Source organism: Plutella xylostella, chromosome 13 (genome assembly GCF_932276165.1).
Source record: "Plutella xylostella chromosome 13, ilPluXylo3.1, whole genome shotgun sequence".
NCBI classification, from domain to species: domain Eukaryota; kingdom Metazoa; phylum Arthropoda; class Insecta; order Lepidoptera; family Plutellidae; genus Plutella; species Plutella xylostella.
This window is the reverse complement of record NC_063993.1, coordinates 10,558,880-10,576,539: the sequence shown is the minus strand read 5'-3', so window position 1 is coordinate 10,576,539 and position 17,660 is coordinate 10,558,880. Positions and strand designations below refer to the sequence as shown.

Here is a 17,660-nt window from a genome sequence, read left to right as displayed (position 1 = left end):
ACGTGACCGCGCCGGAAGCGCGCGCCCGCACTGTCAGGGGTGCACTCTTGCTTCCTTCCATACGTAATAGTATGCGAAGCTTTTAATAGCTGCCATGGAATACCTTCGTCTAGCTCTATTGTTGCACATGCGAGATAAGAAGCGACAGCGATAAGTATAAAATTACAAATATATACATGTATTTTAATTAGAGTCCGCTAAACACTTTTAGCTCTTTGATAAAAAATATAGGTCTTATAAATTTATTCATGTGTCTGTCTGTCTATCTTTGACTATTATGTAACTATGTAGAATGGAATCAATGTCATAAAAGGCCCAGGAAATAACCCCAAGACGAACATATTTCGAATATTTTCCAACTCCCTGTCGAGTTCACCCGTCCCAATGTTTCAATCAATCGCTTGTATTATAATACCAAATTTTGTTCCGGGGCTGTTTCGCTTTTGATTGCTCGCCGGCAAATTATATTGTTGTTCGTGAAATTATACAAAAACATTAATTTACCGCTCGGAATCTTCCCTGAATCGTTCATTAGCGGAAGGGGACTCGTTCCGATACGCAGAAGGAAACTTTTGTCAAAAGTTAAGACGTAAAGGCAAATGAATCTGCATTATTTCGCCCCCGGGGTAGCGTTGCTCCTCAGATAAGACAATTAAATAACTATCTCGACCCATTTATCTGTTGGAGTTCGTTTTGTTTGTTTCTATTAAGCGTAATGAATGCCAGCGGACGGGTAAAGGTTAATGAAGCCACTGGTTATCGGCATCTGTCGGCCGCGTCAGGAGTCACAAGGAGTGCGGACATCACAGAAACAAACGATGCTCGTCGCACCTAATGCAGAGAGGAATTTCCCAATTCCGACCCTCTCGGCCGCGATGACACCTATGAATCTCCGACTCCTCGGGGAATCACTCAGCGACCCAACTGCATTCTTCCTCCGACAGCTAATTCGGCCCCCACTCCGCCGCATCCATCACGGGAGCAGAGCCTCTATCAGAAGATTCAATGAATGATAACGAGCCTAATAAATACGCAGTCGGCTCCCCGAATGCTTGTAATTAATTTAATGGATTTAGACAAAGAAATATGTACAGTGAGATAGTGAGATTAATGGCGCGCCTCCATATTGTTTTGACCATTAACAGATTGTGCATTCACTTCGGAAGTAACGTGAGCCGCCGGGCCTCTTTTTCTCTCCGCTGCTAACTCGTAATGAAGGCACGACGCCGCTCCACTAACGAGCTAGGAAAAGTCTAAGCCTGCAGCTCCACAGCCGTAAACCATCGTTATACGGCACAGAAAAACTAAAAACGTCTTACGGCCATACAACATATCTTATCGAAAACATTTTACGTCCACACTTAAGTCGTTAAGTGCATTAATTTACATTTCTAATACGTAGCTACAATGTTTAGCCGCGGGTGGTTGCTTTGTCTAACTTTGTATCCAAGGATGTTATTGCTAGACAACGCATTACCATAAAGGCCAATAAAAAGAGTCGGTGTTGTCTGTGGTACACACGGAAGGGTCGTCTACTTGATATCTGAAATCAGCGCAACATAAATTAGTGGACAGTTCGCGTGACAGAGCGACTTAGGCCGTCTCCTTATCGTGGCCCGGAACCGCCGCCGGCTGACTACGTAAGAATCAACACTAAACTCTTCCGCAAAAAGTCCACCTTACCCCAGCGACCTCACTCGGCCACCACCCGCCACTGCAATCCCTACTCTATTTATAGACCTGGACAGTCCAACTGCCGCCACTGACAATAGCTGCCGTAACAACAAATAAGGTAACATTGCCCGTATGTCAACATAAATAAAGCTGAGTGTCCTTTAACGAAGCAGACGTTGACGTCGCTACACTAATAAAGGTGGGTCACGACATTGTGAACCTTAGGCGGAGACTAGAAGGTCGGAAACAGCGGGCACTCAGAGGATAGTAAATGAAGGTTCGCATTTAGCGATCTAGTTGGTAGCGCCGCCGCCGTGGTGTACTTGCTTTGTCCGGTAATCTTATCAGTGACGCAACGAGCCGGCTCGTCTTGACATGATACATCGCCTCTGCTTACCTCCCCGCAGGACACCCGAGCCTGCTAACTAATGCACTCTACTCCATTCTAATTAAACCAAAGACGGTACCTACATGGAACTCCTAGTAATCCACTGACCGCATTTATCAATAAACTCATATATGCATGCAAAGTGAAATATAAACGAATGAAACATTAAATCAATCAATTTCCGGCGATGTTTAATAGAATGGAACCGGGGTCTGTATATCTACATACAAGCAATAAGCTGAAACAGATATCGGATTCGAATGCGGCCAACCGTGAGCCATCGATTAAAATGTACCCGTAATGGCATTACGCGGTGGCCATTATACTCATAATCGACAGATAGCGAGTCAGCCTCCGTCACGCCTTGCCGGGCCCGAATTCGTTAATACGAGCCTCCCGCGCCCCATCGCTCCTTTACGATCGAGCGGGATTTTAAAAAAAGGAACAGAAATTAATATCAGCAAAAAGAAAACCTCAAACGGCTAACAAGATTCATACTTCTGTGCTTGAGGAAATTGCAGAAACGGACATGAAAGCAGTTACTTTCAATTGAAATACTTGGAATCTCATTATCAGCGCGGGCCCTTCAGTGCCCGTTCGATATCATACATCGCAATTTATAGTTTTGCAAAGTCCATGAAAACTCGATCGGCTGCCGGTTCCTCCGGCAACGTATAAACTTTGAATATACCTCTTTCGACTATCGAAAAGTTTACGATAATGGATTCGTTCGAGGACTCGATTGTTCCGCGATGAATGGGTACTAATTAAAACGAAGTCACGGCGCCGGACCAAGTTCCCGATTGTTCCCGACTACAAATCGCCTCTCCGTACCTCTCATATAAATATTGCAGAATTCCGCGCTCGGTCCAACTTTGGTGCTAAATTTAAAATCGGAACTGGGGAACTAGTTCTGTAGGAAATGTACAGCTCCACGTTTTTGTGTGTGGCCAAGTTGGCGGTTGTTCGCGAGGGGCACTGCACGAGAGTACCTACATACACCTACGAACACTAATTGACGGTCGCTTTTTTCTTGCAGCTGATCAAATCAGACTCAAGGGGGTAAATTCAAAATTGCGGTCGGAATGTGCGGCGTAACGAGCTTAAGATAGCGGGCACGTGTGCGGCGCTGTCTGGAGATTGCCAAAATGTTTCGTTCGGCGCGGTTTTACAGTCGAGTGTGTTTTCTATGTCTCATACATCAACGTCCCGAGTTATGAAACTACCTGGAGAGAGAGATATATGTTTTGACAGTTCACTTGGCTCAACATGGCCAGGATTAATGCTGCATTCAGCTTTTATATAACGCACTCCTTTTAAAGTATCGGGAGACTTCGCCTGAGGAGTGGCTGGTGTTAATCTTATAGAAAGTGGAATCGAGATGGAATTAGTAGTCTTTGTGAGGCGCTGGGGAGGGGGCTATTACGGCACACCCTGCCGGCTGCGTTTCCCCTTTTCAGTGAGAAATCACGTTGAATCACGGAGATCCGCCGCAAACGAACCGAAACACACCCCCTTTATCTTCCAATAAGCACACCAACCGTTCACCTCTAAGTGAAAACAGAAGATCGACTCTCAAAACAGATGCCTAGAAAAGTATGATATGTATGATGGCACGCAAAAAGCCAATTATAAAATAATACATTTAGACCCTTCCCTTACACCACATAAATACGTCAATTAACCAATAATACACGAGCAATATTTTCACTCTCTGGCCAAAAAGATAAAGCACACTCTGAAACGGAGTTTAGTAAAAAGTAAAGCAGGGCAAATTTGTTCCGCCACGCAGCGACAAATCCCCCGACGTCGCTCAAAAACGCGTTCCCTTTTTAAAGTTCTGTCGATTCGCGTAACGACTGTCGAATTCTCGAGCCGAGAGCCCCACGACACGGAGTGCCCCGGAGGTGCCCTGGTAATTACCCACCATTACGGACAAAAGACAAGACTCGGCCGATTACCATAATTCCTTCGCTCTGTGCCGAGTTATAAATGACCACATTTTGTAGTAGCACTAGGAGTGACGCGTGTATTAATGACTGTACTTGTCCTCTTAAATTAGGTGAGGGTCCGGGTGATTTAGTTTTTCATTCGTCGCCCACCTCGGAGACCCGTTCTCTCACAGTGCTAACAGTTACTGATGGATTACAACACATAAAATGCTTTAACATTCTAAGTTTTTTCATTAATTTTATAATACAATCTGGTCAATAAGTAGGTATTTTTGCCTAGTTAGAGACCTAAATAGATTTTTTTAATTATTTAAGAAAATAGCCGTAGCACGTTCATAACCGAAGGCATTCTTCATTACCGAGAGGCACAAATAAATTGTTGAAGTTCTAATTACTCCCAAACGAACTGTTTCAAAGGGCAGCGTAACAAAGGCTTGTGCCGGTATTATCGAGAACTTTGCCATTTTCTTTTCGGCAATACAAGGGGTGGGTGATCTTGAAAAAAAAAACAACACAAAAACCCTTTTAAAATTAATTGAGTTTTCTTGCGGCTACAGCGGCCGGCTACAATAAATTAATTAACGCTCGAAGGAATCTTTAAAATTGGTGAAGGATCAAAAGTTGGGCGCGCGGTGGCCGCGTAGGCAGGGGGCAGATAATACTTCGATTTTCCATTAGCTTATATTAGCGATGGGAGAGGCCTCCGCGCCCCGCGGTTTGAGAAATAGCTCTCCGTCTAATATATTTCCTTATAACGAACTACCGCAACACGCGATCTTTGATCCATTTGCATGGGCCGATTGCTTCGGTATTTGTTTACGACCCATTACGGTGAGCAATATACGTCCCTAATTGAATTTCGACTTGTACATTTTCGTGGATAGAATTAATTAAATCTTTCTTGTTAGCGGCGGCTTTTCAGCCGATCGCTTTGTGATTAATAATTGGGCTAATACCGCCTTAATACTTTTACTTACTGGAAGAGGTTTTTGTCTGCCCTCACTTATGAGCTACCTTTTACCTGACAGCCTTGATTCTAAAGCATGTCTTCTTCGGCAGGTTGTCTGTTAGAAGGAGGACGCGCGCCGCCGGATGTGCCCCCCCGCAACCCGACCATGTCTCGGCTGAACGGCCGCATCGTCGGCAACCCGGCGGACCTGGCCGACTTCGAGCCCTCCTGCCTCGTGCGGACGCCCTCCGGCAACTTCTATGTGCCTTCAGGTAACCACTACCACCAACTCGCCAGTTAAACTCCCTCCACTGAGAACGATTAGGCTCTTTGCTAGATGTCCCATTTTATATATACAGAGCTCTTTAAAAAATCTGAAATACATCCCGTACATAGTGGGTCAATCTGATAAACTTTTGGAAATATAAGTTCCTCAAACTGCATAAAGACAACCAACAACTCTTTCTCCCCATTCCTCACTTGGCATTGCATTGAACATCGTTTATAAAACACTACATCTTCCCGCATTACAGGGGACATCCAAAAGAATCCGTCTATGGACTACAAGTCCAACTCGTCGTGTAGCAGTCCGGGGAAGCAGGACAAGAGTACCCTGGAGAGGATGGACAGAAACGAGCGCGGGCACCCAGCCTTCGGTGTCCCGGTGCCCGTGCTGCCCGTGAGGAACAACCTCCGCGCCTCACACTTCACCCCCGCAGGCTCCCGGTTCCACTTTAGGAAAGGCCTCTCGTCGAGGTGTTCCTGGAAGTGTACCGCTATAGTGTTCATAATCCTCTTCGTTGTCCTTTTAGCCATCTCCTCTTATATGTCAGGTATGTTACTCTTCATTATGTTCGTAAAATTGAGATTAGTTATGTTTGGCTAGTTACTAATGAATCTTGTTTGTTACAGCCTCATACTTCGTCAACTGGTCATATCAAAATGCGAAAGCATGTACAGTACTAGTTGGCGAGTCTACCGAGGTATTTCCAGCGTCGAAAGCCACGACGCTGGAGTCAGCCAACAAGTCTATAGCCACGAGGCCGCACCAGAACTCGGCGGCATCAGGCTCAGGTAACGACGGGAAGCCGCACTCTCGCCCACGTAGAGACGTAGATGGGCATGCTTCTTCTTCTTCTTCTCCTCCTACTACTGCTCCTCCTAGTTCTGACACCACCTCTGTAGATATGCATGAGCTAATCACTACGCCTTCTGTGAACACTTTTAGTTTAGTGCATGGTGTGACCTCGTCTACACCTGGGGAGCTTCCGGAGACCACTGACGAAGATACAGTCGATGCTAATGCTTTGGTGTCTAATGAAGTCGGTGATTCTATTAACATTGGTGGTACTAATATGGAAACATCATCATCGTCATCGCATAACATTCGTAAAGAGACTACTACGGTTTCATCAAGTACTCTAACTGATAGTGTAAATATTACGGAAACTACAACACTAACTACTGAATCCACTACTGTTCAGACTACCACACCAGAACAAACTACTGTTTTAACAACTGTAAAGCTTGATGAAAGTAATTCAACAATAACAAGTAAGAACTATGGATCACAATTGGAAGCTGTGGACACCAAGATTGATAACCCTCCAGAAATTAATTCTGAAAATAAAAGAGACGAAATGAGCTCTAACGATAAAATTGCTTATGATCCGGCAGATATGCAAGGTGACTCATTTCCAAATTTTTATACATATGGTGTTCAAAAACTTCAATATGCAAAGTTATTAACAAGATTCAAAGCTGTTAACGAGATATTACACATTTTCCCAAATGAATCGTCTACCTCTGAAAAGGAACTAGAAAAGCTTCATTATGACAGTGAGCCAGTTCTACAAAAAGTTGAAACAACAATAACACCTACTACTATAACAAGTTCACCTTCCACCGTGAGAGAAATAACAACAAAGACAGTGAAGCCTGTGGAAGAAACAGGTGCACCATTCACAACCAATAAGCTTTTTACACCAACGTCGCATGATGTGTTTATTTCTACCACACCGAGTGCTACTAATATTAACAATGATAGTAAAACTACAACTGATCCCGTCAAATACGATGAAAGGACAACTGAAGACGTAACTATTGAAACAAAATCTTCAGATTTACCTACTAACCCTAAACACGTTTTGATTAATTTGACTATATCAGCTGATGGTGCTGAAAATTCAGCTTATAAACCACTGTATTCGTTAACAGTGACAGTTCCTACCGAAGGAGATATGAGGGAAGTGCCAACTGTTAGAATTACTCCTATAGATGTGGAACCAACGCAACCAACCAACTTTAATAAGCCATTAGTCGTGGAAAATAACACACCGAAACCATTCAAAGATACTGATGAAGAATGGGGAGGCACCTGTGAATGTTCCTGTCCCTCTTGCGATGAAACAAGCTCTCCGGATGATGCTTATGATGATTACCTCGACAATTCTTCATCGAAGCCTTCGACATCTTCAGATGTCACTGATACTTATAACGAAACGGGTACATCAAATTATTACACTGATGATACTACAGAAATAAGTAGTACTGAATCAACTTCAGAAAGTTTTGGCACAACTGATGAAATCTCTACCCAAACCGATTTGATTGATTCCACTACTGACTTTACAACTGAAACAGAAGGTGATATGTTGACAACCGAACCAATACCAAAATGCGTTTGTCCAAAGATTGTGCCTCCACCCATTCTCATATTGGAAGGTGAGGTTGAGAAAAGTATTGAAAACACTAATCAAACTAATGACTCACAAACCATCTTCGAAAATCTAATAACTTCTTATCAACACTAACGGCATGTTCAGAATTTCCGCATTAGTCGCTTTAAAATCTTTATGCATGGGTTTGGGGCCATTTCGTATGTTTATTTTAGACTGTACGTAAGTATTTATTATGACCGTATTATTAGATTAGATTAGACTGCTGTAGTTTTTGCGAATGCACGTGTAGTTACGTAGGTTGTTTGATAAAGAACATAGAGAATAAATTATATTTTAACTACACCGAATCATCGCATGAAAAATATGATAAATAAATAATTATTAATACATTTTTTCAGTATAATTAGAGTTACAACTGCTACTAAAACCCCAATTCTGTTTTAGATGCGCGCACATTCCCAGCGCAGTCGTTCCCTCCCGACGGAACGACGTTCAAGCAAATTACTTTAGGTGAAAAATTATCAAAAGAAATCCCTCCATATAGTTACTGGAACATGCAGTTCTATCAGTCAGAGGCTTCGTACGTGAAGTTCGACTACTTGATCCCCCGAGGGGCATCGATAGGAGTCTACGCGAGGCGGAATGCCCTGCCGACACACACGCAATACCACTTCTTAGAAGTCCTTAGCGGGTTCAAAGCGAGGACTACAAGAGCATCACACGTAAGTTGCAATAAACCAAGTTCACTATACAGAAGCAGAATAAATCTAAAAGGAAAAATTCTAACAAGTTTTTTTCCCCGTAGCCATCCGTAAAGAAAGACGTGACCCACTACATGGAGCAGGGCCATTGGTTCCTGTCCCTCTACAACGACGATGGCGACCCACAAGAGATATCGTTCATCGCGGTAGTGGCAGACGACATGACGCATAACTGTCCCAACGGATGCTCGGCGAAGGGCGAATGCTTGATGGGCCACTGCCAATGTCAACCCGGCTTTGGTGGCGACGACTGCAGTGAAAGTATGTGTTATTTTAAACATTATAATGTCACTTCAGATTATAAATATAGCAGCTTTATTAATTTTGATGTATTTCCAGGTGTATGTCCAGTACTATGCAGTCAACGAGGTGAATACATCAACGGAGAATGTCAATGCAACCCTGGATGGAAGGGCAAGGAGTGTTCGCTTCGACACGACGAGTGTGAGGTCCCTGACTGCAACGGTCACGGCCACTGCGTCAACGGAAAGTGTTCTTGTGTCCGAGGTTACAAAGGCAAATTCTGCGCTGACGTCGACTGTCCACATCCAACTTGTTCCGGCCACGGGTTCTGCATCGAAGGAGCTTGCGTCTGCAAGAAAGGATGGAAAGGCCTCGATTGCGCAACTATGGACAAAGATGCCCTGCAATGCTTACCTGACTGCTCAGGCCACGGCACTTTCGATGTTGATACTCAAACCTGCACTTGTCACGCTCGATGGTCCGGCGATGATTGTTCTAAGGGTAAGTTATCCAGAATACTCTAATCTTATACCTTTAACTCAATCACCCTTAAAGTTCAATACAACTGACCATCTTTAAATTCTACAGAGGTATGCGACCTGGACTGCGGTCCTCACGGGCGTTGCGTGGGCGAGTCGTGTATGTGCGACCCTGGCTGGACCGGGGAATACTGCACTTCGAAACTCTGCGACGTCCGCTGTAGCGACCACGGACAATGCAAGAACGGCACCTGTCTCTGCGTGTCCGGATGGAATGGACGCCATTGTACCCTCGAGGGTTGCCCCAGAGGGTGCGCCGGGCACGGGCAATGCCGCGTGGCCAACGACGGACACTGGGAGTGCAAGTGCTTCGACGGCTGGGACGGACCTGACTGCACCACTCTCAAGGAGCAGATTTGCGATGATTCTAAGGATAACGATAAAGGTATGCTTTAATCAATTGAGAACTTAACCGTTGATATGTATAAGGATGGTTTAAAAATATGCTTTTCATTATGTCAGATGGTTTGGTCGACTGTGAGGACCCAGAGTGCTGTCAGAGCGCGGCGTGCAAGGGCAGTCAGCTGTGTGTATCTGCACCGAAGCCCACAGACATCCTGCTGAGGAAGCAGCCGCCAGCGATCACCGCATCCTTCTTTGAAAGAATGAAGTTCCTCATCGACGAAGGTAGTCTACAGAACTACGCCAAACAGGAGACCTTTAATGAAAGGTAAGAATCTCGATGTTTGATGTTCAATATATTATAACTTTTAATTACTACCGGTTGACACAATAATGATTTCATGAATATGAGACTGCTGTTGTGTCGGCTGGTTCAGTAATCGCAAATACTAACAATTATATTAAAATGATTAACAAAATATCTGTTATAATATAACTTATATAAGAAATGCAATGTTGTGCCCCAGTCAATCCTAATGTTTATTTAATAAGAGTGTTCACTGTTTTTCTTTCCTTTCTTTAACACTACATTAACTGTTTTTATGTTCGTTATAATATATACTAAGTGTTCAAAATCTAACAGAATAACAGTATCACTTGCATGCTCTTTATGTATAATTTAATGTTTCGATATTAACAATGCTATCTCGTCCAACCAATCGACACCGTCCAAATTATTGTTGATTCCAATAATGACACTTACTTATTCTATGTCATTTTTGCCGTCTTTCTTACGCTGCGCAGTATGTTTTGGAACCACTTCAATACGAGGTAAGACTTCGGATCGTGTTTAGGTTGTGTGTGCGTAAACTAGAACATTATTATATTCATCCACTAATACTTAATTGGCAACAAAACTATATATTTATATGTAATAATATATTATTTTATCTGCATGTTGTTCGTGTGTTATACTTAGTAACCTGTGTCCTGTGAAGTTTATGTTCCGCTTTTTATTTAATAATGTTTACTATCATAGTACCTAATTCGTCTAGGTTAATTATAGCTGTAGAATTTTTGGGTCACTTTTATAGACCGTATATCAAAACTAGCACTTCCAATATACAGACATAGAACCTATACTTATTCTTGATATCATATTATTGATGAGTCATGATCATTTGAATTGTATTTTTGAATGTAGTTTAAAGTACTTAAACCTGTTACCAGAAAGTAGTTAATTACACGAATTATCTTTCAAACCAGACCAATTGCATCCAATAGATCATACTACACTTTCAACATAAATATACCTCAACCTTACCACTGAATCACAAACCTATTTTATCACCACAAGTATCAAAATCTTCTATCAATTTCTCATCGTTATGTCAACCAAATTCACAGCCGCTCAGCCGTGATCCGTGGTCGAGTTGTGACGTCACTTGGATCAGGATTGGTTGGAGCCAGGGTGTCTACATCCACTCCTCTAGAAGGCTTCACCCTCACTCGGGACGACGGCTGGTTCGACCTGCTAGTCAACGGCGGAGGGGCCGTCACCTTACACTTCGGAAGATCACCCTTTAGACACACTTCGCAAGTTGTTTTCGTGCCGTGGAATGAGGTTTGTACTAGCAGTATATTAAAAATATATATGATCAGATTAACGATGAATAATATAGGGCCAAGTATACTACCTTGAGGAGCCGTACTGTCTTGTTAACAACGACGATAAACATCGTAATTATTATTTATTAGCATTTTTACTCGAATTTAATTGCAAATTGATATATCAAATATTTGTTATAATAATCAGGTCTTCGATTTAGCCATAATTTGCGGCTGTAAAGCCATAAAAAATATATTAACTTTCATAATCAACAAATTTTACGACGGCTATAACGTAAACATTTGGCCAAAGGCTTTAAATGTCAAGCATTCAGTTCATAAAGTTATTAAACAATATTATTTCGTGACTAAAATTCAAATGAAGTCGTTAAACTGAGAATCGTATTGCATACGTCCGTGGACACTTTGCATAAAATTCAGCCATTTTATGAAATACCAATGCCGACAGATGCCGCACTAAGTTCTAGGGAAATCATTTTATTCTAATTGGATTTTAAAATACCTCTCGTTCCCCGAATTCCAAACATAACAGCTACGTATTCGGATGATTCAAACCCAAATAAAATAGAACCTACCTATTCCAAAAGGAGAAAATCAATAATCCGCCAATTTCAACCCCATTTAATCTCCCAATTCCTTGCTTCCAGGTGGTAATAATAGACGAGGTGGTGATGACAACAGCTGACGACAAGGCCAACATGGGTCCCCCGCAGGCGTGTCTCGCCCATGACTACGACGCCATGAAGCCCGTGGTGCTGGCCACGTGGAAACACGGCTTCCAGGGCGCTTGTCCAGACAAGAGCGCCATCTTGGCTGAGTCACAGGTAATATAACTTGTCAAGAGTTCGTATATATGATATGGATTTTTTATTGGGTTGTTAAACTGTAAATGCATGTCCATTGTCCAGAGTTAATGTTCGTTTTGAAATAATTATGTAGAATGAGAGAAAGTACCTAACATAAAAAGGAATGATATCTTCTTTTAAAAATTATAATTATGTTCTACTTACTTTACTTTAATATTTAATCCTATTTTTCTAGGTGGTCCAAGAAAGTCTGCAAATACCAGGAACCGGTTTGAATCTGGTCTACCACAGCTCCCGAGCCGCCGGCTATTTGTCCACCATTCAACTACAATTGACTCCTGAAAAGGTCCCACCAACCTTAGCCCTCATCCACCTGAGAATCACCATTGAAGGAATCCTCTTTGAGAAGACGTTTGAGGCTGACCCAGTGATCAAATTCACATACCCATGGAACAGGCTGAATGTCTACAGGCAAAGGGTATATGGAGTGACCACAGCTCTAGTCAAAGTGGGCTATCAGTATACGGACTGTAAAGACATCATCTGGAATGTTCAGACGACCAAATTGAGCGGCCACGACATGAGCATATCTGACGTTGGGGGCTGGAACTTGGACATCCATCACAGATACAACTTCCACGAAGGTAAGATTACCATGACCCTTGGATACCTACATATGTTTGAGGACAGTAGCGATAAAATTAAACGCCACTTCAGTTCAATAATATTAATGTATCTTAATCGTAACTTTCAGGCATTCTCCAAAAAGGCGACGGCACGAATATCTACCTAAAGCACAAGCCGCGCCTCATCATCACAACTATGGGTGATGGCAGACAGCGAGGCCTGGACTGCGGGACTGAGTGCGAAGGGGTCGCCACGAAGCAGAGGCTGCTCGCCCCCGTGGCGCTCGCGGCCGCCCCTGACGGCTCGATCTTTGTGGGAGACTTCAACCTCGTGAGGAAGATCAAGACGGATGGGACTGTGCGGACGGTGGTCAAATTAAAGTAAGTATTCACATGTAACAGCTACATATTTTTTTTATTTTTTTAAAACTTAAATTGCTGTCAATACAATACAATATAACTTTATTGGTCACCACAAATATAAAACATACAGACAATACTTATAAACTGGAAACAATGAACAATAGGGTATAAATAATCGATAAGGCCGCCTTATCCCTAAACATAAAGAAATAGAAACTAAAGAAAATTGTCAATGTTGTCAAGCTAAAATTTTATTAATAACCATTTTATTTCTTTTCCAGTGCCACCCGAGTCTCCTACCGCTACCACATGTCTCTCTCCCCATTGGACGGCACTCTTTACATATCGGACCCCGAGTCTCATCAGATCATCAAAGTGCGGGACACAGAGGACTACAGCGACCCCGAACACAACTGGGAAACCGTCGTGGGCTCCGGGGAGAGATGTCTGCCGGGTGATGAAGCGCATTGTGGTGACGGGGCTTTAGCCAGAGATGCCAAACTAGCTTACCCTAAAGGCGTTGCAGTCTCTACCGATAATGTCCTGTACTTTGCTGACGGAACGAACATCAGAATGGTGGACAGGGACGGAATAATCACAACAGTCATCGGCAACCATATGCACAGAGCTCACTGGAAACCCATTCCTTGCGAAGGAACTCTTAGTGTGGAAGAAGTGCACTTGAGATGGCCGACGGAACTCGCGATCAATCCTTTGGACAACAGCCTGCACATCATTGATGATCACATGATCTTGCAAATGGCCCCAGATGGTAGAGTGAAGGTGATTGCTGGAAGACCACTTCATTGTCCTTCACCGCTGACTGGATACGACATGGAACTCGCAACCTATGCCACTTTGGTGATGCCACAAAGCATTGCTTTTGGAGCAGCTGGTGACTTATATGTTGCTGAAAGTGACTCTCAAAGAATCAACCGCGTTCGTCTTATTACTACCGACGGAAAGATTTCCCTGTATGCTGGCGCCGAGTCCAAGTGTAACTGTCTGGAACGAGGATGCGATTGCTTTGAAGCTGACCACTTCTTGGCTTCAAACTCCAAATTCAACACCATATCGGCAGTCACTGTAAGCCCTGATGGCATTATGCACATCGCAGACCAAGCTAATTACAGAATCAGATCAGTCATGGCCAGCATTCCGGACGCCAGTGGTGCTAGAGAATATGAGATCTACTCACCAGACACGCAAGAAACTTACATCTTCAACCGATTTGGCCAACATGTTATGACTAAGAACATTCTTACCGGTGAAACCAACTACGTCTTCACCTACAATGTAAACACCAGCAACGGTAAGCTCAGTACAGTGACAGACGCCGCAGGCAATAAAGTATTCTTACTTCGTGACTATTCCAGCCAAGTGAACTCTATAGAAAACACCAAGGGTCAGAAGTGTAGATTGAAAATGTCAAGGATGAAGATGCTGCAAGAGCTGAGAACACCTGATAATTTCAACGTCACATTCGACTACCACGGAACGACTGGCCTACTCAAGGCGAAGTATGACAGCACTGGTCGCAGCTACATCTATAAGTACGATGAGTTTGGCCGGCTTACATCAGCTGTTACCCCAACAGGTAGAATCATCAACCTGACATTTGATCTCAGCCTCAAAGGTGCCACCGTTCTTGTAAGTGAGAACAACAGGAAACCCATTTCAATTCTAATCAAAGGATCTTCAGTCAACACTAAAATTGGTGAAGCAGAAAAGAAAACGATTATATCAACTGACGGAAGCATTGCTTCCAATATGCCATGGGGACATGTGATTTCCACTGACACAGTTCCGTATACCATCCTGTCTGAAATAGATCCTATTCTTGGAGAAAGCTACCCTGTGCCAGCTAAACAAAGAACTGAAGTTGGCGGTGACCTGGCCAATAGATTCGAATGGCGTTACTTCTTGAGGAGACTACAAGCCAACAAAGGAAAGAGCAAAGCTGTGGCTCAGATCGGTCGCAAACTACGGGTCAATGGCGAGAACTTACTAACGCTAGAATACGATAGAGACTCATCGACGGTGGCCGTATTTATGGACGACAAAGTGGAACTTCTGAATGTTACTTATGATAGAACTGCCAGGCCCGTCAAATGGGGTCCAAGGAATGGAATCTTTGCCGAGGTTGAACTGGAGTATGATCGCTTCAGCCGCCTGACCAGCTGGCGCTGGGGAGAACTCAACGAGACATATGGATTCGATAGAGCAGGACGCCTTCATGAAATTAAATACGGAGATGGGTCATCTCTTGCATACTCTTTCCGTGACATGTTCACTAGTCTACCATTGAAGGTGACTACACCAAGAGGCAGCGACTACCTATTAGATTACGATGATTCAGGAGCTCTCCAAAACCTGACGACCCCAAGAGGCCACATCCATACATTTGCGCTAATGACCTCACTTGGCTACTTCAAGTATCAGTACTTCTCACCGATGAACAGGCATCCTTACGAAATTCTATACAATGACGATGGCCACATTCTTGCCAAGATTTTCCCGCATCAATCTGGAAAGATCCTCTACGTGTATGACAGTACTGGCAAGCTGGAAACTATTCTGGCTGGAGCTTCTGCCATCAGATACGTCTACCACGACAACTCGCAACTTGTTAAGAATGTTGAGATCACAGATCCTGATTACGAACTCAAGCAGGATTACAAATACCACGCAGGAATCCTTAAGGATGAAAAGATGAAGTTCAACTCCAAGAGCGGATTGAACAACGCCCATTTCAAATACCAATACGATGGCAACGCCAGGCTTTCTACTATTGATGTCAACATAAATAGCAAGGAAATGCCACAACTTAGACTGAAATACAACCAGAACCTGGGTATCCTCGAGGGCGTCAGTGACCTGAGGATCTACAGAAACACATTTAACAGATCTGTAATGCAAGACACCAGCAAACAGTACTTTACAATAACCGACTATGACGACCACGGCAGAACGAAAACCATCCTGATGAATATCAAGTCATTCGACGTCTTCCGATTGGAGCTGGAATACGATGCGAGAAACCGAATTAAGTCGAAGAAGATGATGATTGGTGACACGTCATCCAACGAACGAATCAGTTACAACTACGACGGACATCTGATGGAGGTGGTCGGGTCTGAGGACGACTGGAAGTACAACTATGATGAGAACGGCAACATCATCGGAGTCATCGAGCGTGGAGACAAGCGCTACCTGGGCTACGATATTGGCGATCGTGTTGTACACTACGGCGACATAGAACTCTGCAGTTATGACGGGCGAGGATTCGTCATAAGGCGAGGTGAACAGAAGTACAGATACAACTCACGAGGCCAGTTCGTACACGCGTTTGAAAGGGAAAAGTTCCAAATGTGGTACTACTATGATGACAGGAATCGCTTGGTGGCCTGGAAGGATGACAAGAGCAATGTCACGCAGTTCTTCTACGCGAACCCTCAAACTCCGAACCTCATCACCCACATGCACTTCCCCAAGCTCGAGAAGACTGTCAGGTTGCACTACGACCAGCGTGACTTCTTAACATGTATAGAAACTGAAGAACAGAGGTTCTACGTCGCAACAGACCACAACGGCTCCCCACTGGTGGTATTTGACGTCAACGGAGAAATCATCAAGGAAATCAAGCGCAGTCCGTTTGGTAAAATCATTAAGGATACCAACCCTGGATTCTACGTCCCAGTAGACTTCCATGGAGGTATTTTTGACCCGAACACTAACCTGTTGTATTTGGAGAACCGTCTGTACGACCCAGTGGTCGGACAATGGATGACCCCGAGCTGGGAGCATTTGGCCACGAAACTAAGTCTTCCGACCGACATCTTCATTTATAGGTTCAAGAACAACGATCCTATCAATAGGAACCAGAATGTTCCCTACATGACGAACCTGGCGAGTTGGCTGCAACTGTACGGATACGACCTGACCAAGATGATGGGATCCAAGTACATCACTGACATGATATTCCAGCCGATGGGCTCGGTCACTGCGCCTATGCTGGTCCCTGACTTTGGCGTCATGTCTGGCCTCCAATGCATCATTGAAAAGGTAAGCACCTTCTCAATCTTTCTAATACTCTTGCTCCGTATCTGTACTAATTTGTCTGATTCTGTTCTAACATATCTTCGATATTTCAGGTCAACGATCAGCTATCGAACATCGACTTTGTGCCCACGCCGCTTTTGAAGATGGAACCCATAACTCGAAACCTCCTTCCGCGAGTTTCCTACAAGCGAGGAGTCTTCGGCGAAGGAGTCCTCATATCGCGAGTGGACGGAAAAGCTTACATCAGCGTAGCAGATGGAGCTAACAGCGTCGTCGAAGATGTTATCACTACCGTCTTCAACAACTCTTACTTCCTAGACGTCCACTTTAGCATCCATGACCAGGATGTCTTCTACTTCGTCAAGGACAACTCGCTGAAGATCAGAGACGACATGGAGGAGCTCAGACGGTTGTCCGGGAAGTTCAACGTTTCCCAGGACGAGACCAATGATCAGGGATTGGAGGTGAATTCTTTTGAGATACATTTTGATACCGTTAGCCACCATATGCCCATGTCCAGCAGTGGACAATTACAGGCTGATGATGAGATAAGATAAATCTGTCAGTTGTCCAAACTACCTTGAATTAACCATGTATTCCACCCCCAAGTAATCTGTCACTATCCCACTGAATCATAAAACTAAA

At 43.8% G+C, this 17,660-nt stretch overlaps 1 protein-coding gene across 6 annotated transcripts in view; it reads left to right on the top strand.

The window, feature by feature from the left end:
* The window catches only part of LOC105385660 (teneurin-m), a 392,514-nt gene that overhangs the window by 371,955 nt on the left and 2,899 nt on the right, over nucleotides 1–17,660 (top strand). For 5 of the 6 annotated variants that reach the window (XM_048625228.1, XM_038111852.2, XM_048625224.1 and 2 more), the window contains 15 exons: nucleotides 5,074–5,235; nucleotides 5,497–5,796; nucleotides 5,876–7,687; nucleotides 8,089–8,366; nucleotides 8,450–8,666; nucleotides 8,745–9,149; nucleotides 9,237–9,572; nucleotides 9,650–9,857; nucleotides 10,334–10,360; nucleotides 10,937–11,153; nucleotides 11,806–11,982; nucleotides 12,200–12,608; nucleotides 12,719–12,971; nucleotides 13,235–17,018; nucleotides 17,108–17,479. In XM_048625228.1, coding sequence (XP_048481185.1) covers nucleotides 5,074–5,235; nucleotides 5,497–5,796; nucleotides 5,876–7,687; nucleotides 8,089–8,366; nucleotides 8,450–8,666; nucleotides 8,745–9,149; nucleotides 9,237–9,572; nucleotides 9,650–9,857; nucleotides 10,334–10,360; nucleotides 10,937–11,153; nucleotides 11,806–11,982; nucleotides 12,200–12,608; nucleotides 12,719–12,971; nucleotides 13,235–17,018; nucleotides 17,108–17,479 — 8,957 coding nt within the window. The remainder of the gene's footprint in view (nucleotides 1–5,073; nucleotides 5,236–5,496; nucleotides 5,797–5,875; nucleotides 7,688–8,088; nucleotides 8,367–8,449; nucleotides 8,667–8,744; nucleotides 9,150–9,236; nucleotides 9,573–9,649; nucleotides 9,858–10,333; nucleotides 10,361–10,936; nucleotides 11,154–11,805; nucleotides 11,983–12,199; nucleotides 12,609–12,718; nucleotides 12,972–13,234; nucleotides 17,019–17,107; nucleotides 17,480–17,660) is intronic. The other variant, XM_048625225.1, reaches the window with a different exon arrangement.